General features: G+C 59.7%; 1 protein-coding gene across 3 annotated transcripts; it reads left to right on the forward strand.

The window, feature by feature from the left end:
• Window positions 1–1,012: 1,012 nt before the first annotated feature.
• Window positions 1,013–18,824, forward strand: LOC101676309 (twinfilin-2). Of its 3 annotated transcripts, none has more exons than XM_004780061.3 (9): window positions 1,013–1,386; window positions 4,856–4,933; window positions 7,066–7,244; window positions 7,611–7,706; window positions 7,920–8,024; window positions 8,169–8,294; window positions 9,399–9,549; window positions 9,672–9,793; window positions 15,090–18,824. In XM_004780061.3, exons 1-9 carry the CDS (start codon window positions 1,362–1,364, stop codon window positions 18,189–18,191), a joined length of 3,984 nt encoding a protein of 1,327 aa, XP_004780118.1. In that variant the 5' UTR covers window positions 1,013–1,361; the 3' UTR covers window positions 18,192–18,824. The 3 variants fall into 3 exon arrangements, with proteins under 3 accessions (XP_004780118.1, XP_004780120.1, XP_004780119.1); XM_004780063.3 differs by lacking the exon at window positions 15,090–18,824 and adding an exon at window positions 10,167–10,768 and having other exon boundaries at window positions 1,197–1,386; XM_004780062.3 differs by lacking the exons at window positions 1,013–1,386; window positions 4,856–4,933; window positions 7,066–7,244; ... (3 more) ...; window positions 9,399–9,549; window positions 9,672–9,793 and adding an exon at window positions 12,719–14,224.
• Window positions 18,825–20,073: the final 1,249 nt, after the last annotated feature.

The following is a 20,073-nucleotide window of genomic DNA, read 5'->3' on the forward strand; positions in this document are numbered from 1 at the left end:
GTCATGATCTCAGAGTTGTGGAATCAAGCCTGGCATTGGGTTCTGCACTGAGCAATGAGACTGCTTAAGATTCTCTCTCTCCCACTCTGTATCCCTCCCCTCACCCCGCGCAGGGTCTCTCTCTCTCTTAAAAGAAAAAAAAAAGAAAATCCTTCAGTTTTGTGTTTGCTGGACTCTCAGGAAATGAGAAACCCAGGGCTTGGGGCACACAGAGGAGGGCGCCATGCTCCTTACTCAGGGTGGGGTAGTGGGACAGTGAGTGTGGAGCTCAAGCCGGCGCCAGTCGCTAGGGAGGCCCCATTCTCCATCACTAACTCCCAACAACCCCAAGACCCAAAACGTGGCCTCCTTCCCAATCGTCCCAGCAAGCCGGGACAGGCTCTGATTGGACTGACTGAGGTCACGTGTTCACCACTAACTCACAGGGGCCTGGAAGCTACATTATGTTGATTGGCCGGTTCCAGCAGGGCGATGCCACAAAAGGCCAAGACGCTGAGTCTGGAGCCAGAAGTTCATTAGGAGTTGGGAATCTCGTCAGTCGCGAAGCCCTGGCCTTCCTCAACCTCTAGGCCTTTTCACCTGTAGTTTCCTCTTCTCAGAAAACTTCTCCCTCTGCTCTACTAGGCTGACCTCCAGGTCTCCACCCAAACTTCACCTCCTGGTGACTCCTTGCTCTCTGGGCTGGGTCCTCCCTGCCACAGGTTCATCTGCTAACTACCTGGTATGTCAGTCCGGCCTCCCACTCTCAGGACAGGCCTGCAGCCACGCCAGCCTGGAGGTGCCTCGAGGAGCTTCGCTGGAGGCGCACAGGAAACGTCTCTAGGAAAAGGGTTGCGGCACAAACATACGCGCGCACATCCGCACACGAATCCCCTTCCCGGCCATAAAAGGCCATAAGTGGGGCGCAGATCCCACCCCAACTGGAAACCACCTATCCCGGGGCGCACAGACGCGCGCGCACTCCCGGACGCGCACAGCCAGACACCCACCCACTCGGCTCAGGGCGCACAGACACACACCCCCGCGTGCGCCCACGCATGCTCGACCCCACGCAAGCCCTGTTCTTCGCCACAAACAGGCCCGCGCAGGCGCGCGGCGTCACCGACTGACTCCCGGCCCTGGGCCCACCCGGAACAAGGCGCACGGTGCGCGCACGCGCGGCCCCGAGTTCCCGCCCCCATCCCGGCCTCGCCCGTCGGGGGCGGGGCGCGCTGGGCCGGTCCTGCGGCACCGCCCGGGAAGCTGCGCGAGGCTGGGCGGTCGCCGCCACATCCTCCTCCTCCTCCCGGGCCGGGCGAACGGATCGGGTCCAGGGCTGAGCCGAGGGCTCCAAGGGCGCGGGCGGAGCGGGGCACGGAGCCATGGCGCACCAGACGGGCATCCACGGTGAGGGCGGATGGTGGGCGGGCAGAGGGGCTCCACTCGCGGCTGCGCCCCCTCCCTGACGCTCAGCCCCTCTCCTCACTGGTACCAGCCTGGGGAAGCTTCCTGTTCTCTTTTGCAGCCGCGGGTCGCCTGGGGTGGACACACCTGGGGGCGTGCGACTTACTGTGCATAGTTGGGAGTGGGTGTACGTGTAGGTGCACAGCTGGAGTGGAACTATCAGTATGCCCATCTGGGGGTGGGTGTGCCTGTGTGTACCCATCTGTATATTTTTGTTTCCTTCAGGTGGTGGGCGTACCGGACGTGCACATCTGGGGGGATGCGCACGCATGTGCACTTGTCCTGTATTTGCACATCTGGATGTGCCTGCTTGTGTTATGTCTAGGGTGCTTCATGCACAGGCACTAATAGCTGATTGAACGACCACTGTCGCATGGAACCATCTTTAGGCATCAGTGTTCTGTGACTATGTGCACATGTCTGTGGGTGTCTGTGTGTGTGTGTGTGCACAGTTGGGCTACATCTCAATGTGCATTTGTTACCACGGATGCCTGTTATCAGATGTGTCTGTGTATGGCTTCTGTGGATTTGTGCCTGTGTGAGGATGGGTCCCTGACCTTTGGTTCCTCATAGGACCCTTACACGTTGGAGCAAGTTAGACTAGGAAAAACTGGGGACAGGGCCTTCAAAGTGGGATGGGGAGAGTTGCTAATCTGACCTTGACCTCTTACCTCCCTACCATTTTCCACTTTGATCTCCTGAGACAGCCCCAGCCAGGGTTGGAAAGTCCCAGAGGGTCCACATTTAGGGTTTGTGAGGGAGGGTCCTGGCTTTAGAGACTCCAGGCGAATGCCCCCTACCCTAAGTTTCTCCATCCTAGAGCGTCACGCCCTCCCCCAAGGGCCTAGTTTCCTCTTTACACAGGCTGGGGAGAAGCAGTGGCCAGGAGCCAGGTGTTCTGACCCTACCTGGGTCTGAGTGTCCCCCTCTGTCACTGACTTGGGAGGCCTGCCTGGCCTTTGGGAAAGGTGCAGGCTGCTTGCCCAGACAGCCGACAGCCTGGTGGTTTGGCCCTCAGCCACTCCTCCTCCCACCACACAAGGATCCCCAGCCCGGGGACACCACCACCATCGACCAGCTGCCTGGATGTCAGCTTGGCTTGTGGTCGTAGTGGCTACTTGGTGGCTAGACAAGCTAGAGGGTTTCCCTGGCCCCGCCCCACAGGACCAGAAAAGGCAGGGGTCTGGGTCAGGGCCAGCCTCCTGCCAGTGGGCCAGCCTCTCCAGAAGGAGCTGGAGGAGCTGGAGGGTGGCTTCGTGACTCAGTCCCACAGAAGGGAACAGCTCCCCCTGGACTTGCCCTTTCCTTCCCCTTTGGTCACTGCTGCTGCCTCCATCTCAGAGGGCATCGGAAGTCAGGGCCCCTCCTCCCTTCTTAGGACTGACACGTCCCATGGCCAAGGCCCTGCCTCACGCCTTCATTTCCCACATGGTGAGACAGGCCTGCTTAGGGGATCACTGGGCCCTGGGCTGCCCCCAGCCCTCCTGCCTACGAGCAGCGGACTCCTTCCCCTTTCTGGCCCGGGGAGCTGGCAGGTGAGATCAAATACCCTGGATGCCCAGATGCCAGCCCAGTCGTGGCCATAACTGTGGATCTGGTGACCTCAGAGCAGGGCAGGGGGTGGGGGACTTGTAACTTGAGGCTTAGCAGGGTGGAGGGTGGGCAGGGCAGCAGAGGTGGGGGCAGGGAGGTGGGAGAGCATGAATCTTTGATGGTAGGGTCTCAGGTGTCCTAGGCCTGGCCTCTGGATTATTGATGGTGGCTGAGGAGTCATGGAGGGGGATGTCTCTTCCACTACTGGGGTGTCACTCTGTCCTAGTAACTCTAGAAGGGGCGTGGCAGCCTCTCCCTTAGGGGAGCTTCTTGACTTTACCTTCCAGAAGGTCTGAGCAGGTGGAAAGGGCCTCTCAGCACAGCCTGCCCTGCCATCATTACAGTAATATGATTTAATGATTATTTAATGATTGTATTTGTAGAGGCCCTGTTACTGAACATTTTTTCCTCATTTACTCCTTAGTGTGGCTCTCTACAGTTTAAGACTCTTAGCTCCACAGTATAGATGGTTTGAGGCTCAGCAAGGTCTATGGGAAAGGTGGAGACCCAGAGGCCAGGCTTTACCTCAGGGACCTGCTTGGGGTCTGCTGATAGGTAGCTCTGTCCTGGCCCAGTGGGGCTGTGTCTCCATCCCATGGTGGTCGGTTGGAATGCTACGTGCCCAGCAGCCATGGAGGGTGGCCCGAGATTTCAGGCTCATGGTCACCCTGCTTGAAGGGCCCTGAGGATATGACCAGAGTTTGTTTTCCTAAAGGTGCCCCCCCACACCCCCAAGTTGCCCAGTCTGGCCCTATAAATATTCTCTGACCTCAGCCCTCCCGCTGTGTTCCTGCAGAATTCTGACCCTTGGGTAGCTTCAAGGTCACGCTGGCCTGGCCCAGCACACCCAGAGACCCACATCGGGCCCTTCCCCATTTGGACTTTGGTATCTGTGTCTGAACCACTGGTAGATCTGTGACATCCCTAGTCCTCACCTCTGCCCTTGGGATCCTTTTGGCTGTCACCTTCCGGCTCTGTGACTTAAGGACCAAGATAGGGTCTGTTTTGGAGAGTTCCTGATTGCTACTCCTCCTTGTCTGGGAGCTTTCTGGACTGCCTCAGGGCTGGGGCGTCATTGCCTCTGGCAGGCCTGTGCTTGGGCTGGGCTCCTTGCCTTTGAGGGTGAGGCAGCCTGGGTGAGGGGCTGGGGCTGAGTGGGCAGGCCTGTGTGTTTGTTACTCTGGGGACTGTGTCTCTGTGTAGGTGGGCGTGTCTAAATGTGTGTGTCCCCTTACGTTTGACCAGCTGAGTGGGTTTTCCTGTGTGAGGGCGTTTGCATCTCTTCTCCGGTCTGTCAGATTTATTTGTTACGTTCACACGTGCTGGACTGAGGAGGGATCCGAGGGCGTACACAGCAGGGGAGGCATGTGTGCCTGTGTGTGTGTGTGTGTGAGTTCATGGACATAGTGGTCTGTCGACAGTGGGGGCATTTGTTGACCTATTTCTGTGTTTGTGGATCCGACAGAGTGTCACAGGCTGGTTCAGTGCTGGGCCTACGTAGGGGGCAGGGGACAGATGGGGGCTCTTGGCTCTGGGAGGCCTGGCCTGTCCCAGAGCCCGCCCCGCCCTTGAGTGGGCTGGCCCATCCGCACCTCTGCTGTCATCAGAGCTATCTGAGCCAGCGGGCCACACTGCTGGCTAAATTTGGGAGCTTCTGTTCATGGGCCGGGTCAGGTTCCCAGTCACATGGGGGGCCCTATTTAACCCAGCTCCCAGCTCCACCAGCAGACCCCACAGGACAGAGCGGGCCCTGAACGTGTCCCAGTCCACCCTGCTCGCCCTGCCTGCTCGTCTCTCACCATGTTTCTTGTTCTCGTAGCCACCGAGGAGCTGAAGGAATTCTTCGCTAAGGCTCGGGCGGGCTCTGTCCGGCTCATCAAAGTCGTCATTGAGGATGGTGAGTGTCCCCTACTGTTCCCCATTGGACGAGCTAGGGCATAGGCCTGTGGCTGGACCACACTGCTTCTCTTTGAGCTGCTTGGACCTTGGCCTCCAGCCCCTTCAGGACCTCACTCTTTCCATCTGGGGATGGGAGGTGCTTTGTAGGAGAGGAGTGGAAGTGTATATGATTGTTACATAGAGCAGGGAGTCAAAAGCTGGGGAGGCAGCAAAGAGAGCCCTGCCTGGGGGTCCTGTCCAGCTCCCCAGAGGCTGCATAGGGATCAGAGCCCCAGTTGGGATGCTGGGCTGGGCATGGGGGCGGGGGACCAGTGAGGCCAGGTTGCTGCCCCATGTGGCAAGTGCCACTCACCTCCCTCTGTGATCGGCAGGCTGGCCTGGCTTGGCTGCTGGCCGGGGGCTGGGGGGGAATCCCAAGGAGAAACCAGAGGCCCTGCCCTTGGGAAGTGCCCCTGCAACAAGGCAAAGCGACTCGTGCCCAGCTTGCTTTGAGAACGTGACGCGGGGATTTCAGGCTTGGCCAGGCCTTGGCCTGGACGCTGGGAACCCGAGGCTTACCTATAGGGGTTGCAGGTGGGTGAGCTTGAGCTGAGGTCTGAAGTGGGGGGAGAGTTTGAGGAGGTAGAGGACTAGACTGAGGCTTTCCCTTCATGCTGATGGGTTGTCCCTCGATGTGAGGGGGGCGGACACTGGGAGTGGGCCAGGCCCCCCCACTATGAATCCTTCCAGTACTCGGTAGACAGCAGTTGTGAGCCCTTTGGAGGGACCCCCCGAATGGGCTTGGTCCCCAGCTGACTTTTCACCCATTAAATTGATGCAAAGCACAGACCCAGAATTCACCCCAGGCTTCAGTGCCAGAGCTATGCTAGGTTTTACCCAGGGTCCCTGAGTTCAGATGCCCTCAGACACTGGGTCAGGGTCACTGTGGTAGGTCAAGAGTAAAGGCTTCCTGGGGTGACAAGCCACAAGCCCCCTGCCCCACAAAGAGAGAGACTCATTGGCCCTAGTCCTCAGCCTCCCGCTTGCCTCCCAGACAGGACGTCCATGTGTTTAGCCGGAGGAATCTCTGGGTGGGCGCTTAGCTCCGTTCTGCTTTGTGGTTGGTGGGGCACCTGGGAGTCCCTAGGAAGGTTCAGGCCCCCAACAGGCGGCCATGGCCCACCTCCTACCGAGTGAGCCTTGAGCACCTTCTAGGAAATCTGTCCATCCCACTTCTTAGGTAAAACTTCTCATTTTGAAAACATTGGCCACAAATTAAACACTTTTGGCAGTGCGGTGGGGCCCACTGTGCCTGCTGGTTTTCACCCTTGATCCCATCTGAGTTCTGGGAGGATCTGTGAGGAGGCCGAGACCTGCAAAGAGGCGTCTGGGCTAGGGGGCCTGACATGTCTGGGCTCCAGACAGCTAGGCCCCTTGCCTTCATCAGGAGGGCCTGGTGGTCGGGTACTCCGTGGCCATGTAGCGATCACACCTGGGCTGGTGTTTGATGCCCTGCTATGGCCCTGTGGTCGGGTAGATCAAATGGATGTCCAGCCTCGGTGGCCCATTCTGCCCAAGTGCACTAGCCAGGGAGGTGGCTGGCCTGTGGGCCACAGGTGCTAACAGGTTTCTGACTTTTGGGGGAGGGGACTTCCGCTAGCTGGTGGCAGCAGAACACCCGTTTATGTAGTGTCTGGGAGGAGCTCCGGTCTCCCTCTTTGCTTCTGCAGCTCGCTGTGGCCTGAGGCTGGACACCCCCACCTCCCTCAGCAGGGTTGTTCTGAGAAGGGTGGGCAGTTGGTGGCCATGGCCAACAGAAGTGGCGTGTCTCCTTGTGCTGGTCAGTGTTTGGGCCTCTGTGGACGTATTCTCGTTTCCTTGTGCTGGTCAGCATTTGGGCATCTGCGACGCGTTCTTGAACCTGTGTCTGTGTGTGTGGGTTGCGCAGTTGTGGAGCTGGTGGTGCTGGGCCCCGTTCATTCATGACTCGTTCAGGGGTTCAGTCCCATCGCCTCATCATTCAGGGACTTGTGAGCTCCTGGGGAAGGTGGTGGGGTGGACAGCAGATCTGTGCCCCAGCCGAGGAGGTCCGCAGTCCAAGGTGAGCGTGGGAGATGGCTACTCCTTGGCTCACCCGGCCTCTGCCCCCAGAGCAGCTTGTGCTGGGTGCCTCACGGGAGCTGATGGGCACCTGGGAACAGGACTACGACAGGGCCGTGCTGCCGCTGCTGGACACCCAGGAACCCTGCTATCTGCTCTACCGCCTGGACTCCCAGAACGCCCAGGGCTTCGAATGGCTCTTCCTTGCCTGGTCACCTGACAATTCTCCCGTGAGTCCTGGGGACTCCTGCCCATCCCGCAGAGCAGGGGAGAGGGGAAGCTGGGTCTGAGCACGGAGACCAAGGCCCTGCCCTGAGGATTCTGGGTGGGGAGACACCAGGTCCTGCCCCAGAGTCTGAGAGAGGGCAAGGCCCTGTGCTGGGAGCCTGGCCTCTCTTAGAGGCCTCCCAAGACACTTTAGTCTGGCTCTGTGAGGCAGAGAGGTCCTTGCCCTGTGCTGCGCCCTCTGCTGGGTATATGGGCACAAAGCCATGTCCCAGTCCCCACCCAGAGCCTCGTGCCCCAGAGGCTTCTGCTCCTCCCCAGAGAGATAGCCCTGCCTGCAGGGGTCTCATGGCTCAGCTTCTGCCCTCCAGGTGCGGCTGAAGATGCTGTACGCAGCCACACGGGCCACAGTGAAGAAGGAGTTTGGGGGCGGCCACATCAAAGATGAGCTTTTTGGGACTGTGAAGGTAGGCCCCCTGGGCCAGACTCCACCAGGCGGGGATCACAGGCCCACAGAGGGTGGGATGTGACGCAGGGTCACCCAGGAAGTGGGTGCCAGGCATGGGGAGGTGTGGAGAGGCATGGGGAGCGCTGGGAGAATCCAGGGTCTGCCAGCTAGCGTGCTCAGTGGGATTCTGCCAGCCCACCCCAAGGTGCCCATTCATGCCTCTGCACGGCAGGATGACCTCTCCTTTGCTGGGTACCAGAAGCACCTATCGTCCTGTGCGGCGCCTGCCCCACTGACGTCGGCTGAGAGAGAGCTTCAGCAGATCCGTATTAATGAGGTAGATGCACGGGACTGGTTGGGCAGAAGTCCCGGCCTGAGGCCCTCCAGGTCTCATGGGGCCCAGCTGGCTGGCCTGTGCTCCAGGAGGGCAACCCCCTGGTCAGGCAGGTCAGGGCCTCCCTCACTCTTTCCCCGCCCTCAGGTGAAGACAGAGATCAGTGTGGAAAGCAAGCACCAGACCCTGCAGGGCCTCACCTTCCCACTGCAGCCGGCTGCCCAGAGGGCACTGCAGCAGCTCAGACAGAAGACTGTCAACTACATCCAGCTGGTGGGTGTCCATCCTGCCCAGATACACGGTGCCGTGGCCCTGGTCCTGCTGGAACCCATGTACGGGGCGGAGGGCGGGTGCCCAGCACCCCCACTCTGTGGGCTAGTGGTACTCACTGTGCCCTGCCCCCTCTCTGTCCCTACCCGGTCCTCTTCGGAGTGCAACCCCAGAGACGGTGTCCCCCTGCCTTGCTCAGTCCTTGCTTACCTGCGGGGACATCTGTGACATACTGTCCCTCACTCTGGCCTCTTCACTGCACACACATACTCACCCTGGAGTGCACGCTGACCCCTTAGACCTGAGTCCTGCCTGTCCGAGAGCCCTCTGCAGGCCCCCCCAGCTGCCCCCTCTCCTCAGGGCCTCCTGGTCCAGTGGCCAGGCTTCCCCCTTTCTTTATTTCTTCTTCTTTTTTTTTTTTTTAACTTAAGATTTATTTATTTATTTATTTATTTGAGAGAGCGCATGAGCTGATGGGGAGGGGCAGAGGGAAAGGGAGAGAGAGAATTGAGTGTGGAGTCTGACTCGGGCTCAATCCCATGGCCCTGAGATCATGACCCGAGCCAAAATCAAAAGTTGGATGCTTAACTGACTGAGCCACCCAGGCGTCCCTGCCCTTTCTTTTGTCCTTCCTTTTCTTTTTTTTTAAAAATAAGCTCTACACCCAGCGTGGGGCTTGAACAGACCAAGAGTCATATGCTCCACCCACTGAGCCAGCCAGGGGCCCCATGCCTCCCCCACCAAGCAGAATGGTTCCTTCCGTCTGATGCGTGTTCTCTGAGAAGCCTCACCCCTGAGAATAGGCCAGCCTGATAGTGTGGTGCCTCCCTCCAGTCAAGGCCTTCACCACAATCCTGTCCACTGCCCTTGGTGGGCCTTCCTCCTCTAGCAGAGCTTTCAAAAGGGCAGAGGTAGGGGCCCAGGTGTGGCCTCTTCACAGGGACCCCCATGGCAGGATTGCCACTGGGGTGGGGAGTCCTGAGAAAAGGAGACCACAGACAGGCCCTGCCCTAGCTCCTGCCTGTCCCCTTGGGGGCTTCTTGTTCCCTAGGGTGGGCCCAGGCCCTCGCCTGCTAATGTTCTCCCATCTCCCCTTGCTCTGGGCAGAAGCTGGACCTGGAGCGGGAGACAATCGAGCTGGTACACACGGAGCCCACAGAAGTGGCCCAGCTGCCCTCAAGGGTTCCCCGAGACGCTGCCCGTTACCACTTCTTCCTCTACAAGCACACCCATGAGGGTGACCCCCTCGAGTCTGTGGGTGAGTGAGTGGCCACAGCAGGGCTCCCATGCCTCTGGACCAGAGCTGGGTGGCCTTGCTGCAGGGGGTGTGGCTTAGCAGGCCTCCCTGCTCAGCTCACGCCCAACCCGTCACCCCCGCAGTGTTCATCTACTCGATGCCAGGGTACAAGTGCAGCATCAAGGAGCGCATGCTCTATTCCAGCTGCAAGAGTCGCCTCCTTGACTCGGTGGAGCAGGACTTCCAGCTGGAGATCTCCAAGAAGGTGGGTGCCCATTCCCCAGAGTCTCACTGCCCAAGGGCCGGTACCACCACCCTCCACTGGGACACTGGGGTCCCAAGGCAGTGGTCGGGGTTTAGGGGGTTAGTGCCGTGTTCCATGGGCAGGAATGGGGCCAGCTGACTGGTGGTGTGGACAAGCCCACCCTTGGCCGCCTACAACTCTCCTTTCCTTGGGTCTGGAAGGCAGGTAGGGGTTCTCCAAGGCATACAGGGCAGCAGGCCCCAACTCTTTGTTCCTGGGGGTGGCATTCCAAATGGGGATCTGGGAGAAGATCCCAGGGCTGGAGTGTGAGAGGTCACGGGGGTGCCCCAGGAATGGGGGTGAGCCAGGGTGATATGTCCCTTGCCCCATGCAGATCGAGATTGGCGATGGGGCGGAACTGACGGCCGAGTTCCTCTACGACGAGGTGCACCCCAAACAACACGCCTTCAAGCAGGCCTTCGCCAAGCCCAAGGGCCCAGGGGGCAAGCGGGGCCACAAGCGCCTCATCCGTGGCCCCGGCGAGAATGGGGATGACAGCTAGGTGGCCGGACCCGAGCCATGCCGGCATGTGGACTGTGGGGCTCTGCATCCCACTGCTCCTAGCCACCTGCCTCCTTCCCAGCCTGGGCTCCAGGGTAGGCTTACTTTCCGTGGGGCAGGAGGGCTGGTGACAGAACATTCTTGCAGCTTCCAAGGGCCACTGGGCTGGCATTTTGTGACCTTCCCCCTGTTGCTGTCCTTGCCTCTCATCTGTGTGCCCAAGGGGTCTGGGGACCCTGCCTGGCTGGCTCAAGGGGGCTGGGTAGGGAGCCTGGAATGAGCTTGGCCCCCAGGGGGAACTGAGACTGGGGTCCTAGCATAGCCCAATAGCCTTAGGACACAGGGGTGGGTTCAGTCAAGGCTAGGGTAGGGGGTCACTGAAGGACAGATGGTTGAATGCTGTATTTTTTAAAGAATAAAATATTTTTAAATCAACATCTGAGTCTGGCCCTGAGGAGTTACCTCTGGCCCTGGGAATTGGGAAACTGTCTATAGCTGGCCCCTCTGAACTCGGATGGGGCCTGTCAGCCCGCTCAGGCTGCTGGGTGGGGTTCCAGCACTCCTGGCTACAGGTGTATGGCAGTGTGTGTGTGTGTGTGTGTGTGTGTGTGTGTGTGTGTGTACGTGGACACAAGCCTCACATGGGTCCCTGTTGATGGGCACTCAGCCCGAGAGGCAGGCACCCCTTCACCATGATATAGGGCATCTGGGTGTATTTGTTTCCTGTGACTGCTGTAACAGTACCACAAACTTAGTGGCCCAAACCCACACAAATTTCTGTCTTAACATTTCCTGTCAATCTAACAAAAGGCTAAAGCCTGACAGGGCTGCTCTCCAGCTGTTGGCAGGACTTGTTCCTTCTGGAGGCCTCAGGGGAGACTGTTACCTCACCTTCTCCAGCCTGAAAGGCTGCCCACATTCCTTGGCTCCTGGCCCCACTTCCCTCTTTTTTTTTTTTTTTTTTTTAAAGATTTTATTTATTAATCTGACAGAGAGAAATCACAAGTAGACAGAGAGGCAGCCAGAGAGAGAGAGAGGGAGAGGGAAGCAGGCTCTCTGCCGAGCAGAGAGCCCGATGCGGGACTCGATCCCAGGACTCTGAGATCATGACCTGAGCCGAAGGCAGCGGCTTAACCCACTGAGCCACCCAGGCGCCCCATCCCACTTCCCTCTTTGAAACCAGAGCAGTAGCACCTTCTCTGGGAGTCCGCTTCCCTCTGCTTCCCAGTCACACGGCCTCCGTCTGTTGGCAGATCATCCTCCGTCTCTGTCTTCCGAGGGTCCTCATGATTATGTTCACTTCCCCACTTGCCAGTTACTCTCTCCACTCAGGACCCTTCACTCAACCCCACCTGCAAGGCCCCTTTTATCCTGTATAGGAAAGGATCCACATCCTTGGGGATTAGGTTGTGGATCTCCTTGGGCTTCTGTTTAGGCTGCCACCCTGGGTCTGCTCTGCCTGCTGGGCTTCCTGGACTCTTTTTTTGTTCTGCGCATGCGTGCAGACCTGAGCTCTGTCAGCTCCTTGGTCCTTTCTGCTACTTGTGTTCCTGCCCCTACAGGTCTGGCTTCCTGGTCCCAGGGACTCTGGGAGAGTCTGCTTCAGGCTCAGGATTCAGCAGGAGCCAGAGCTTCAGTCCGTGCTTATGAGAAGGGGGTGAGAGCCACCCCCCATCCCAGGAGGGAGGATGGGAACAGGAGGAGCCTGTGGCTGGGATTCGGCTGCTGAGTGGGTACAGTCTTTCTCTTAGGAGCATGTCTTGGGCTGGGGCTCAGGGCAGTGTCCCATCCCTGAGGCCTTTTGCAGCATCTGCTCAAGACTCTAGAGTTACAGAGAGAGCTGGAACCCCAGCTAGGACCCAGAGAAGGAGGCCTATCCTTGCCTACCCCACACACTGGTTCCCAGGTGGGCAGGAAGACAGGGCATTGCCCCCACACTGGCTTAAGCCCTGGGCCCGCGTGCCAGCTGGATGCCCGGCTGTGATAGCCACCCAAAAGCAGGGGGTGGGGGTGGGGTTAGGCAGGTGTCCATCCCTGCCTCCTCCCAACAGAAGTTCTATGTTTTCATTCATTAATTCATCCAGCCATCATTCAGAAACACTGTCTGTGCCTGCCCAGAGCTGAGTGCCAGAGACTCATGGACCCAGCAAATATCAATCATCTTTGTTGTTCTGGGCAGTATGCTGGACCCTGGGTATACAGACCAAAGACTCTTGCCATTAAGAAGCAGACGTTCCAAAAAAAAAAAAAGAAGAAGAAGCAGACGTTCCAGGGGCGCCTGGGTGGCTCAGCTGGTTGTCTCACTTTGGCTCAGGTCATGATCTCAGGGTCCTGGAATGAAGCCCTGCATTGGGCTCTCTGCTCAGTAGGGAGTCTGCTTCTCCCTCTCCCTCTGCCTCTCTCCCTGCTTGTGCTCTCTCTCTCTCTTTCTCTCTCTCTCAAATAAATACATTAAAATCTTAAAAAAAAGAAGCAGCAGATATTCCATCAGGGGAATAAGACAATATACAATAAACCATGGAAAATCAATGATATGATGTGTTAACAGGTAAAAAGTTATGACAACGAAAAGCAGCAAATAAAGGGGCCGAGAAGTGCCAGATCTCAGGGAAGGCCTCCAGAGGGTCATGTGTGAGCCAAGATACAAAGGAAGCAATGGAGGGGCCAATCAAATATCTAGGAAAAGAGTTTCCAGGCAGAACAAACAGTAAGTCCAAAGGTCCTGGGGCAGGAGACTGTATGGGAGTTTTCGAGCCCCAGCAAGGAGGCCACTGTGACTAGAGATTGGTCAGGGAAGCAATGGGAAGCCAGATCCCATAGGACCTTGTTGGCCATGATGTGGACTGTCTCTTGGATTCCAGAAAGGGCTGGGAAGGAGTCTGAGCCAAATAAGGGCCTAGTGTGACTTGGGGGCCAAATGTGAACAGGCTATGGGGTGTGAATGCGGAAGCAGGGCAATCTGTGAGGTTGCGGTGACTGCACTGGTCTAGGCGAGAGATGATGGTAGCTCATGCCAGCCCAGTGAATGTGAAGGTGGTGGGCAATGGGCAGATTCTGAAGCTGGAGCCAATGGGACTTGCCAGGGGCCCGGGTCACCCTGAGGCTTTGGGCCAGAGTCATCCGTCAGGATTAGCTGGGTCAGAGGGAGCATGGTAGGAGCCGTCCCAGCTGGCCTGGCCATGGGGCAGGTGCTGTGACAGGACCCTGGGCACACTGGGGATGCAGAAGAGGAGGCCCTGCCCCTGGAGGAAGTGGCAGGCTGCAGTGGAAGCAGGTGTAGCCAAGGCGAGGCCCATGCTGCCGAACCCCCAGGCATGCCAGCCCCCAGAAGCTCTGGGGACAGGCTGAGGGAGCTGGAAAGGGTAGGTATGGGTGCCTCTGGCCCAAGAGAGCTCCCTTTGGGGCAGGGGCCACGGGCTGAGGTATGAGGGGGCCAGCCCTCTCGGGACAGGGAGCACCCTGGCAGAGGTGTCAGCGTGCCCAGGCCACATCTGCCACCACCCCCAATCCCAGTCTCCCACTGACCTGAGACGGGGCTCTGGGCCTCTGCTTCTCCCCAGACTTTCCCTGACCACGGGTGTGAGCCCCACTGGGGCTGTGGGGAATTATTAGGCTGGGGTGGGGGTGGAGGGAATGGAAAGAGGAAGTACTGAAGGGGCTGTTTGCCATCTGCCTATGCAAATGGTCTCTGAGTCAGCGCACCCCCCCAACCCTTTCTCTCTGGGCCTGGTGGGGGCGAGGGAGGGGGCTGCTGGTTTTTTTCTTAATTCTCACTTCCTCTGTTCTCTGAGCTGATGAGGGAAGGGGCTGTGAGTGCCAAGCATCCTTTCCTGCAGCTGCTGCCTAGTCTGCAGGCCAGACCTTCTGGAGAAGCCCCCACTCCCTGTCATGGTAGGACAGTGGCCCTCAGCCCCATGGGGAAGGGGGCAGTGGGAAGTGGTGGGGGATGGGGTTTGGTGGCTGTAGAGAGTAGTGAAAGGGCTGTCCCCCGACATGGCCCTGGGGACATGCACTGAACCCTGAAGACATCAGAGCAGAAGTCTTCTCTGAGCAATGACACCTGAATCCATTGTGTGGCTGGGGTGGCTGAGGACTGAGGCTTCCTTTGCTCAGTGGTGGTGCTGGGGCAAGCCAGGTGGACACCCAGGACTAGGCTCTGTCTGGCCCTGTGCTGCCCATCCTGTCTGATCCGTTCTGACCTACCGTGGGGTGGATGCTTGGTCTGGGAGAGGTGGGGGGAGGGGGAGAGTTGGGCAGTGCCCACCCCCTCTCCACCCCTGCCAGGGCCGTTGGTGGTACTCAGCCCAGACCCCAGCAGGAGACCCTCATGCCCGCCTGGGACTTGGCCAGAGGCAGAGGGAGGCATTGGGGGAGGCTGGTGGAGGACATGGAGGGCTTTCCAGGGCAGCTGGGTGGAGGAGAGCCAGATGTCCTTGGCTCAGGAGGAAAGAGAAGTGGTCGCTGAGGAAGGAAAAGGAAAGGTAGGGGAGAACCCGGTAGGCCTGTCTGGCAGCTTTGTTTTGAGTGAAAGTTCTAGGTTGTAAGACTGGATTCCAAGTCTCAGAAGCAGCTCTGACTTGAAGGCTGGGTCTGACTTGAAGACCTGAGCCTTAGAGGTGGGGTGGGCGCTGAGCAGAGAGGCAGGAGCCTCCCTGGGTTGGGGGGCTTGGAGAGAGGGGTTGGGGATGCTGTTGGGAGCCCCCAGGAAGTGGGGCAGGTGGAGGCAGGGCTGAGGCTCACTCTCACAGGCCGGCAGGGCCCCTACTTTGGTGCCCTGCACCCCCTGTCTCTCCTGGTGCAGGCTGCCATGCTGGCCATGGTCCTGGCCCCAGGTGCCCTGCCTCCCTTCCTGCCCTGTGAGCTCCAGCCCCACGGCCTGGTGGATTGTAAATGGCTCTTCCTCAAGTCTGTGCCCCGCTTCTCGGCGACCGCGCCCTGTGGGAACATCACCAGCCTCTGGCTGCACTCCAACCGCATCCACCACCTCCACGACTCCGACTTTGTCCAGCTGTCCGGCCTGCGGCGTCTCAACCTGAAGTGGAACTGCCCCCCGGCCGGCCTCAGCCCCATGCACTTCCCCTGCCACATGACCATCGAGCCCAACACCTTCCTGGCCGTGCCCACCCTGGAGGAACTGAACCTCAGTTACAACGGCATTAGCACCGTGCCCGCCCTGCCCAGCTCCCTCACGTCCCTGGTCCTGAGCCGCACCAACATCCTGACACTGGACCCCGCCAGCCTCGCGGGCCTGCATGCCCTGCGCCACCTCTACTTGGACGGCAACTGCTACTACAAGAACCCCTGCCAGGAGGCCTTGCAGGTGGCCCCAGGCGCCCTCCTCGGCCTGAGCAACCTCACACACCTATCGCTCAAGTACAACAACCTGACTGTGGTGCCTCGCCACCTGCCCCCCAGCCTGGAGTCCCTGCTCCTGTCCTACAACCACATCGTCACCCTGGTCCCCGATGACCTGGCCAATCTGACTGCCCTGCGCGTGCTGGACATAGGCGGGAACTGTCGCCGCTGCGACCATGCCCGCAATCCCTGCAGGGAGTGCCCCAGGGGGTTCCCCAAGCTGCACCGCGATACCTTCCGCCATCTGAGCCACCTCGAAGGCCTGGTGTTGAAGGACAGCTCCCTCCACAGCCTGGACCCCAGGTGGTTCCGTGGCCTGGGCAACCTCCTGACATTGGACCTGAGCGAGAACTTCCTGTATGACTGCATCACCAAGACCAAGGCCTTCCACAGCCTGGGCCGGCTGCGCAAACTCAACCTGTCCTTCAACTACCACAAGAAGGTGTCCTTTGCCCAACTGCCCCTGGCGCCCTCCTTCGGGAGCCTGCGGTCCCTGTGGAAGCTGGACATGCATGGCATCTTCTTCCGCTCGCTCAGCGAGACCACGCTCCGGCCGCTGGCCCACCTGCAGGTGCTCCAGCACCTGCGCCTACAGCTCAACTTCATCAGCCAGGCCCAGCTCAGCATCTTTGGGGCCTTCCCAGGCCTGCGCTACGTGGACCTGTCTGACAACCGCATCAGTGGGGCCGCGGAGCCACCGGCGGCTGCGGGGCAGGTGGGCGGGGTGGAGCGAGGCCGGCGGCTGCCAGGGGACCTGGCTCCGGGTCCGCGGGGCCCACGGGGCCCCCCGAGCTCTGAGGACTTCATGCTGAGCTGCAAGGGGCTCCCCTTTACCTTGGACCTGTCACGGAACAACGTGGTCACAGTCCAGTCGGAGATGTTCACCCAGCTCTCACGCCTGCAGTGCCTGTGCCTGAGTCACAACAGCATCTCACAGGCGGTCAATGGCTCCCAGTTCACGCCGCTCACCAGCCTGCGAGTGCTGGACTTGTCCCATAACAAGCTGGACCTGTACCACGGCGGCTCCTTCACGGAGCTGCCGCAGCTCAAGGCCCTGGACCTCAGCTACAACAGCCAGCCCTTCAGCATGCGCGGCGTGGGCCACAACCTCAGCTTCGTGGCACAGCTGCCGGCCCTGCGCTACCTCAGCCTGGCGCACAATGACATCCACAGCCGCGTGTCCCAGCAGCTGCGTAGTGCCTCGCTGAAGGCCCTGGACTTCAGCGGCAACGCCCTGAGCCAGATGTGGGCTGAGGGGGACCTCTACCTCCGCTTCTTCCAAGGCCTGAGGAACCTGGTCCGGCTGGACCTGTCCCAGAATCGCCTGCACATCCTTCTACCCCGCAACCTGGCCCACCTGCCCAGAAGCCTGCAGCTGCTGCGTCTCCGCGACAATTACCTGGCTTTCTTCAACTGGAGCAGCCTGGCCCTCCTCCCTAGGCTGGAAGCCCTGGACCTGGCGGGGAACCAGCTGAAGGCGCTGAGCAATGGCACCTTGCCTAACGGCACCCTGCTGCAGAGGCTGGACCTCAGCGGCAACAGCATTGGCTTCGTGGACCCCGGCTTCTTCGCCCTGGCCGAGAGGCTGCGAGAGATCAACCTCAGCGCCAACGCCCTCAAGACGGTGGAGCCCTCCTGGTTTGGCCCTGTGGCCGGCGCCCTGAAAGTCCTGGACGTGACTGCCAACCCCTTGCACTGTGCCTGTGGGGCGGCCTTCGTGGACTTCTTGCTGGAGGTCCAGGCTGCCGTGCCTGGCCTGCCCAGCCATGTGCGCTGTGGCAGCCCCAGCCAGCTGCAGGGCCGCAGCATTTTCGCTCAGGACCTGCGCCTCTGCCTGGACGAGGCCCTCTCCTGGGACTGTTTCGGCCTCTCGCTGCTGACCGTAGCCCTGAGCCTGGCTGTGCCCATGCTCCATCACATGTGTGGCTGGGACCTCTGGTACTGCTTCCACCTGGGCCTGGCCTGGCTGCCGCGGCGTGGGCGGCAGTGGGGCGCCGACGCTCTGCCCTATGATGCCTTCGTGGTGTTTGACAAGGCGCACAGCTCGGTGGCCGACTGGGTGTACAACGAGCTGCGGGTCCAGCTGGAGGAGCGCCGCGGGCGCCGGGCGCTGCGCCTCTGTCTGGAGGAGCGCGACTGGCTGCCTGGCAAGACGCTCTTCGAGAACTTGTGGACCTCGGTGTACAGCAGCCGCAAGACGCTCTTCGTTCTGGCCCACACGGACAGCGTCAGCGGCCTCTTGCGCGCCAGCTTCCTGCTGGCTCAGCAGCGCCTGCTGGAGGACCGCAAGGACGTCGTGGTGCTGGTGATCCTGTGCCCCGATGCCCACCGCTCCCGCTATGTGCGGCTGCGCCAGCGCCTCTGCCGCCAGAGCGTCCTCCTCTGGCCCCAGCAACCTCGCGGCCAGCGCAGCTTCTGGGCCCAGCTGGGCACGGCCCTGACCAGGGACAACCGCCACTTCTATAACCGGAACTTCTGCCGCGGCCCTACGACGGCCGAATAGCCCGGGGACAGCCCAGCGTGCCACTCCACCTCCCCCTGGCCTGTCTGCCCCACACCACTGCTCTGCCTCCCCCGCTCCCGTCCCTGGCATACAGCAGGCGCTCAATAAATGCTACTGGTAGGCCAGACGGCTCACCCAGAGCTCATTGGAAGTTCGGGTGGGAGGAAAGAAGGGAGAATGCACCAGTCAAGCTTTCCTTCCTGTAGTGAGGAGGGACAAGACGTGGTTGGGGAGAAATGGCCAAGAAGGAAAAGGGAGGGCCCAGAGAAGGCAGGTATGCAGGGGAGGGAAGGTGCTAAGGGCATTTGTGTTTACGAGCATCTTCTCAGGGGAGTTTGAGGAAGGTCACTGAATGTGGTCTTGGTCCTTCCCAGAGAACAAGCTGGGTCTCCTGTCCCGTTCAGACCCCTCGCCATGTGCCCTCCCCTTCCCTTCCCAGGCTGCACCAGGGCACTTGGTGCAGACTGGGTAAGCAGCCCTCTGTTAGATATTGGCCTCGGGATCTGCCTCCCACACCCGCAGGACTGAAAATGTCTTGAGCGCAGAGCCCCTGCAGGCCGGCTTCATTTCTGGCCCCAAGCAAAGTCCTGAGAGGCAGCAGTGTCCATTCCCATTGGTGGCGATGTGAGTGTGTGGGTGGGTGGGTGGGGGGGAGGCTTTGTGCTGAGTTCAGAGGGGGCATTTGCGCCCTCTGGTGGCCAAGCCTGTGCTGTGCCAGGGAGGCTGGCGGGGTTGGGAAGAAAGAAGCTTTTAGGGAGATCCCCGCAGCAGGGAGCTGGGAGCCACAGAAGATTCTGGAGTGAGCTCACAATCCATCGCTTTCTGTTTTCAACTAGAGTACGTTCTGGGTCTCTCTGTTCTGACATCAAAAGGACACCTGGGTGAGCCACTACCTGGCTACAAAGGTGGGGCCTGCCTTCCCTGCCCCTGCCTCTCTCCGCTGATTACACTGGGGTGGGAGGCTGAGAGGGTGGAGGATGTGTGTGTGTTTCTAGTTCTGCTATCCAGTGTGGAGTTCCAGATGCTGCTCGGAGCACCAGTGTTTGGAGAAGCCGAGTGTTGGGAGGGGAGGTGCTGTGGGTCAGGTCAGGCCCAGACCCTTGGAGGTCGCTTTGTTCTGGGCTGCTGCCCCACTGTCCCCACAACTGAACCTGCCCTTTGAGGAGCAGATGAGGCATGTGTAGCCGGATAGCTGGCCCTGGGGCCAGGGGTGGTAGGAGAGTGGAACTAGCTTGGGCAGGCTCAGGACTGGTGGGGGCCGGTCTGGCCACTCCAGGCTTCTGGGTTGGAAGGTTGATGCTGGCCGCAGATTTGGCTAATTTTACATAGCCTGACTGTGGGCAGCCCTGCGGTTTTTGGGGTAGGGTATTGCTTTGCCCCCCTCTCGGGGTCATAGCTGGGAGAGAAATGTAGTCCAACTTCCTCTTTCTGACTTGGGCACAGGGGCTCCTGTGGTAGGCTGGTGGCCCCTGTTATCTGCTTGCCTGACAGAAAGACGGGTGCTTAGATGGCTCAGTTGGTTAAGCATCTGCCTTTGGCTCAGGTCATGATCCCAGGGTCCTGGGATCAAGTCCTGCATCAGACTCCTTGCTTAGTGGGGAGTCTGCTTCCCCCTCGGCCTGCTGCTCCCCCTGCTTGTTGTACTCTCCCTCTCTGACAAATAAATAGGATCTTAAAAAAGAAGAAGGAGGAGAAGGAGAAGAAAGGAGAAAAAGACAGAAAGGGTCTGATCCACCAATTAGAAGTCCCACATGGGGGGCGCCTGGGTGGCTCAGTGGGTTAAGCCGCTGCCTTCGGCTCAGGTCATGATCTCAGGGTCCTGGGATCGAGTCCCGTATCGGGCTCTCTGCTCAGCAGGGAGCCTGCTTCTCTCTCTCTCTCT

This window comes from Mustela putorius, unplaced genomic scaffold (genome assembly GCF_011764305.1).
Source record: "Mustela putorius furo isolate JIRA1106 unplaced genomic scaffold, ASM1176430v1.1 tig00000095_pilon_pilon_pilon, whole genome shotgun sequence".
NCBI lineage: Eukaryota > Metazoa > Chordata > Mammalia > Carnivora > Mustelidae > Mustela > Mustela putorius.

Bases quoted from the DNA above. Each gene is read 5' to 3' on its own strand.
- LOC101676309 (XM_004780061.3), top strand. From the start codon at position 1,362: ATGGCGCACCAGACGGGCATCCACG. The intron at 1,387-4,855 runs GTGAGGGCGGAT...TTGTTCTCGTAG, and splicing joins GCACCAGACGGGCATCCACG to CCACCGAGGAGCTGAAGGAA. The intron at 7,707-7,919 runs GTAGGCCCCCTG...TCTGCACGGCAG, and splicing joins AGCTTTTTGGGACTGTGAAG to GATGACCTCTCCTTTGCTGG.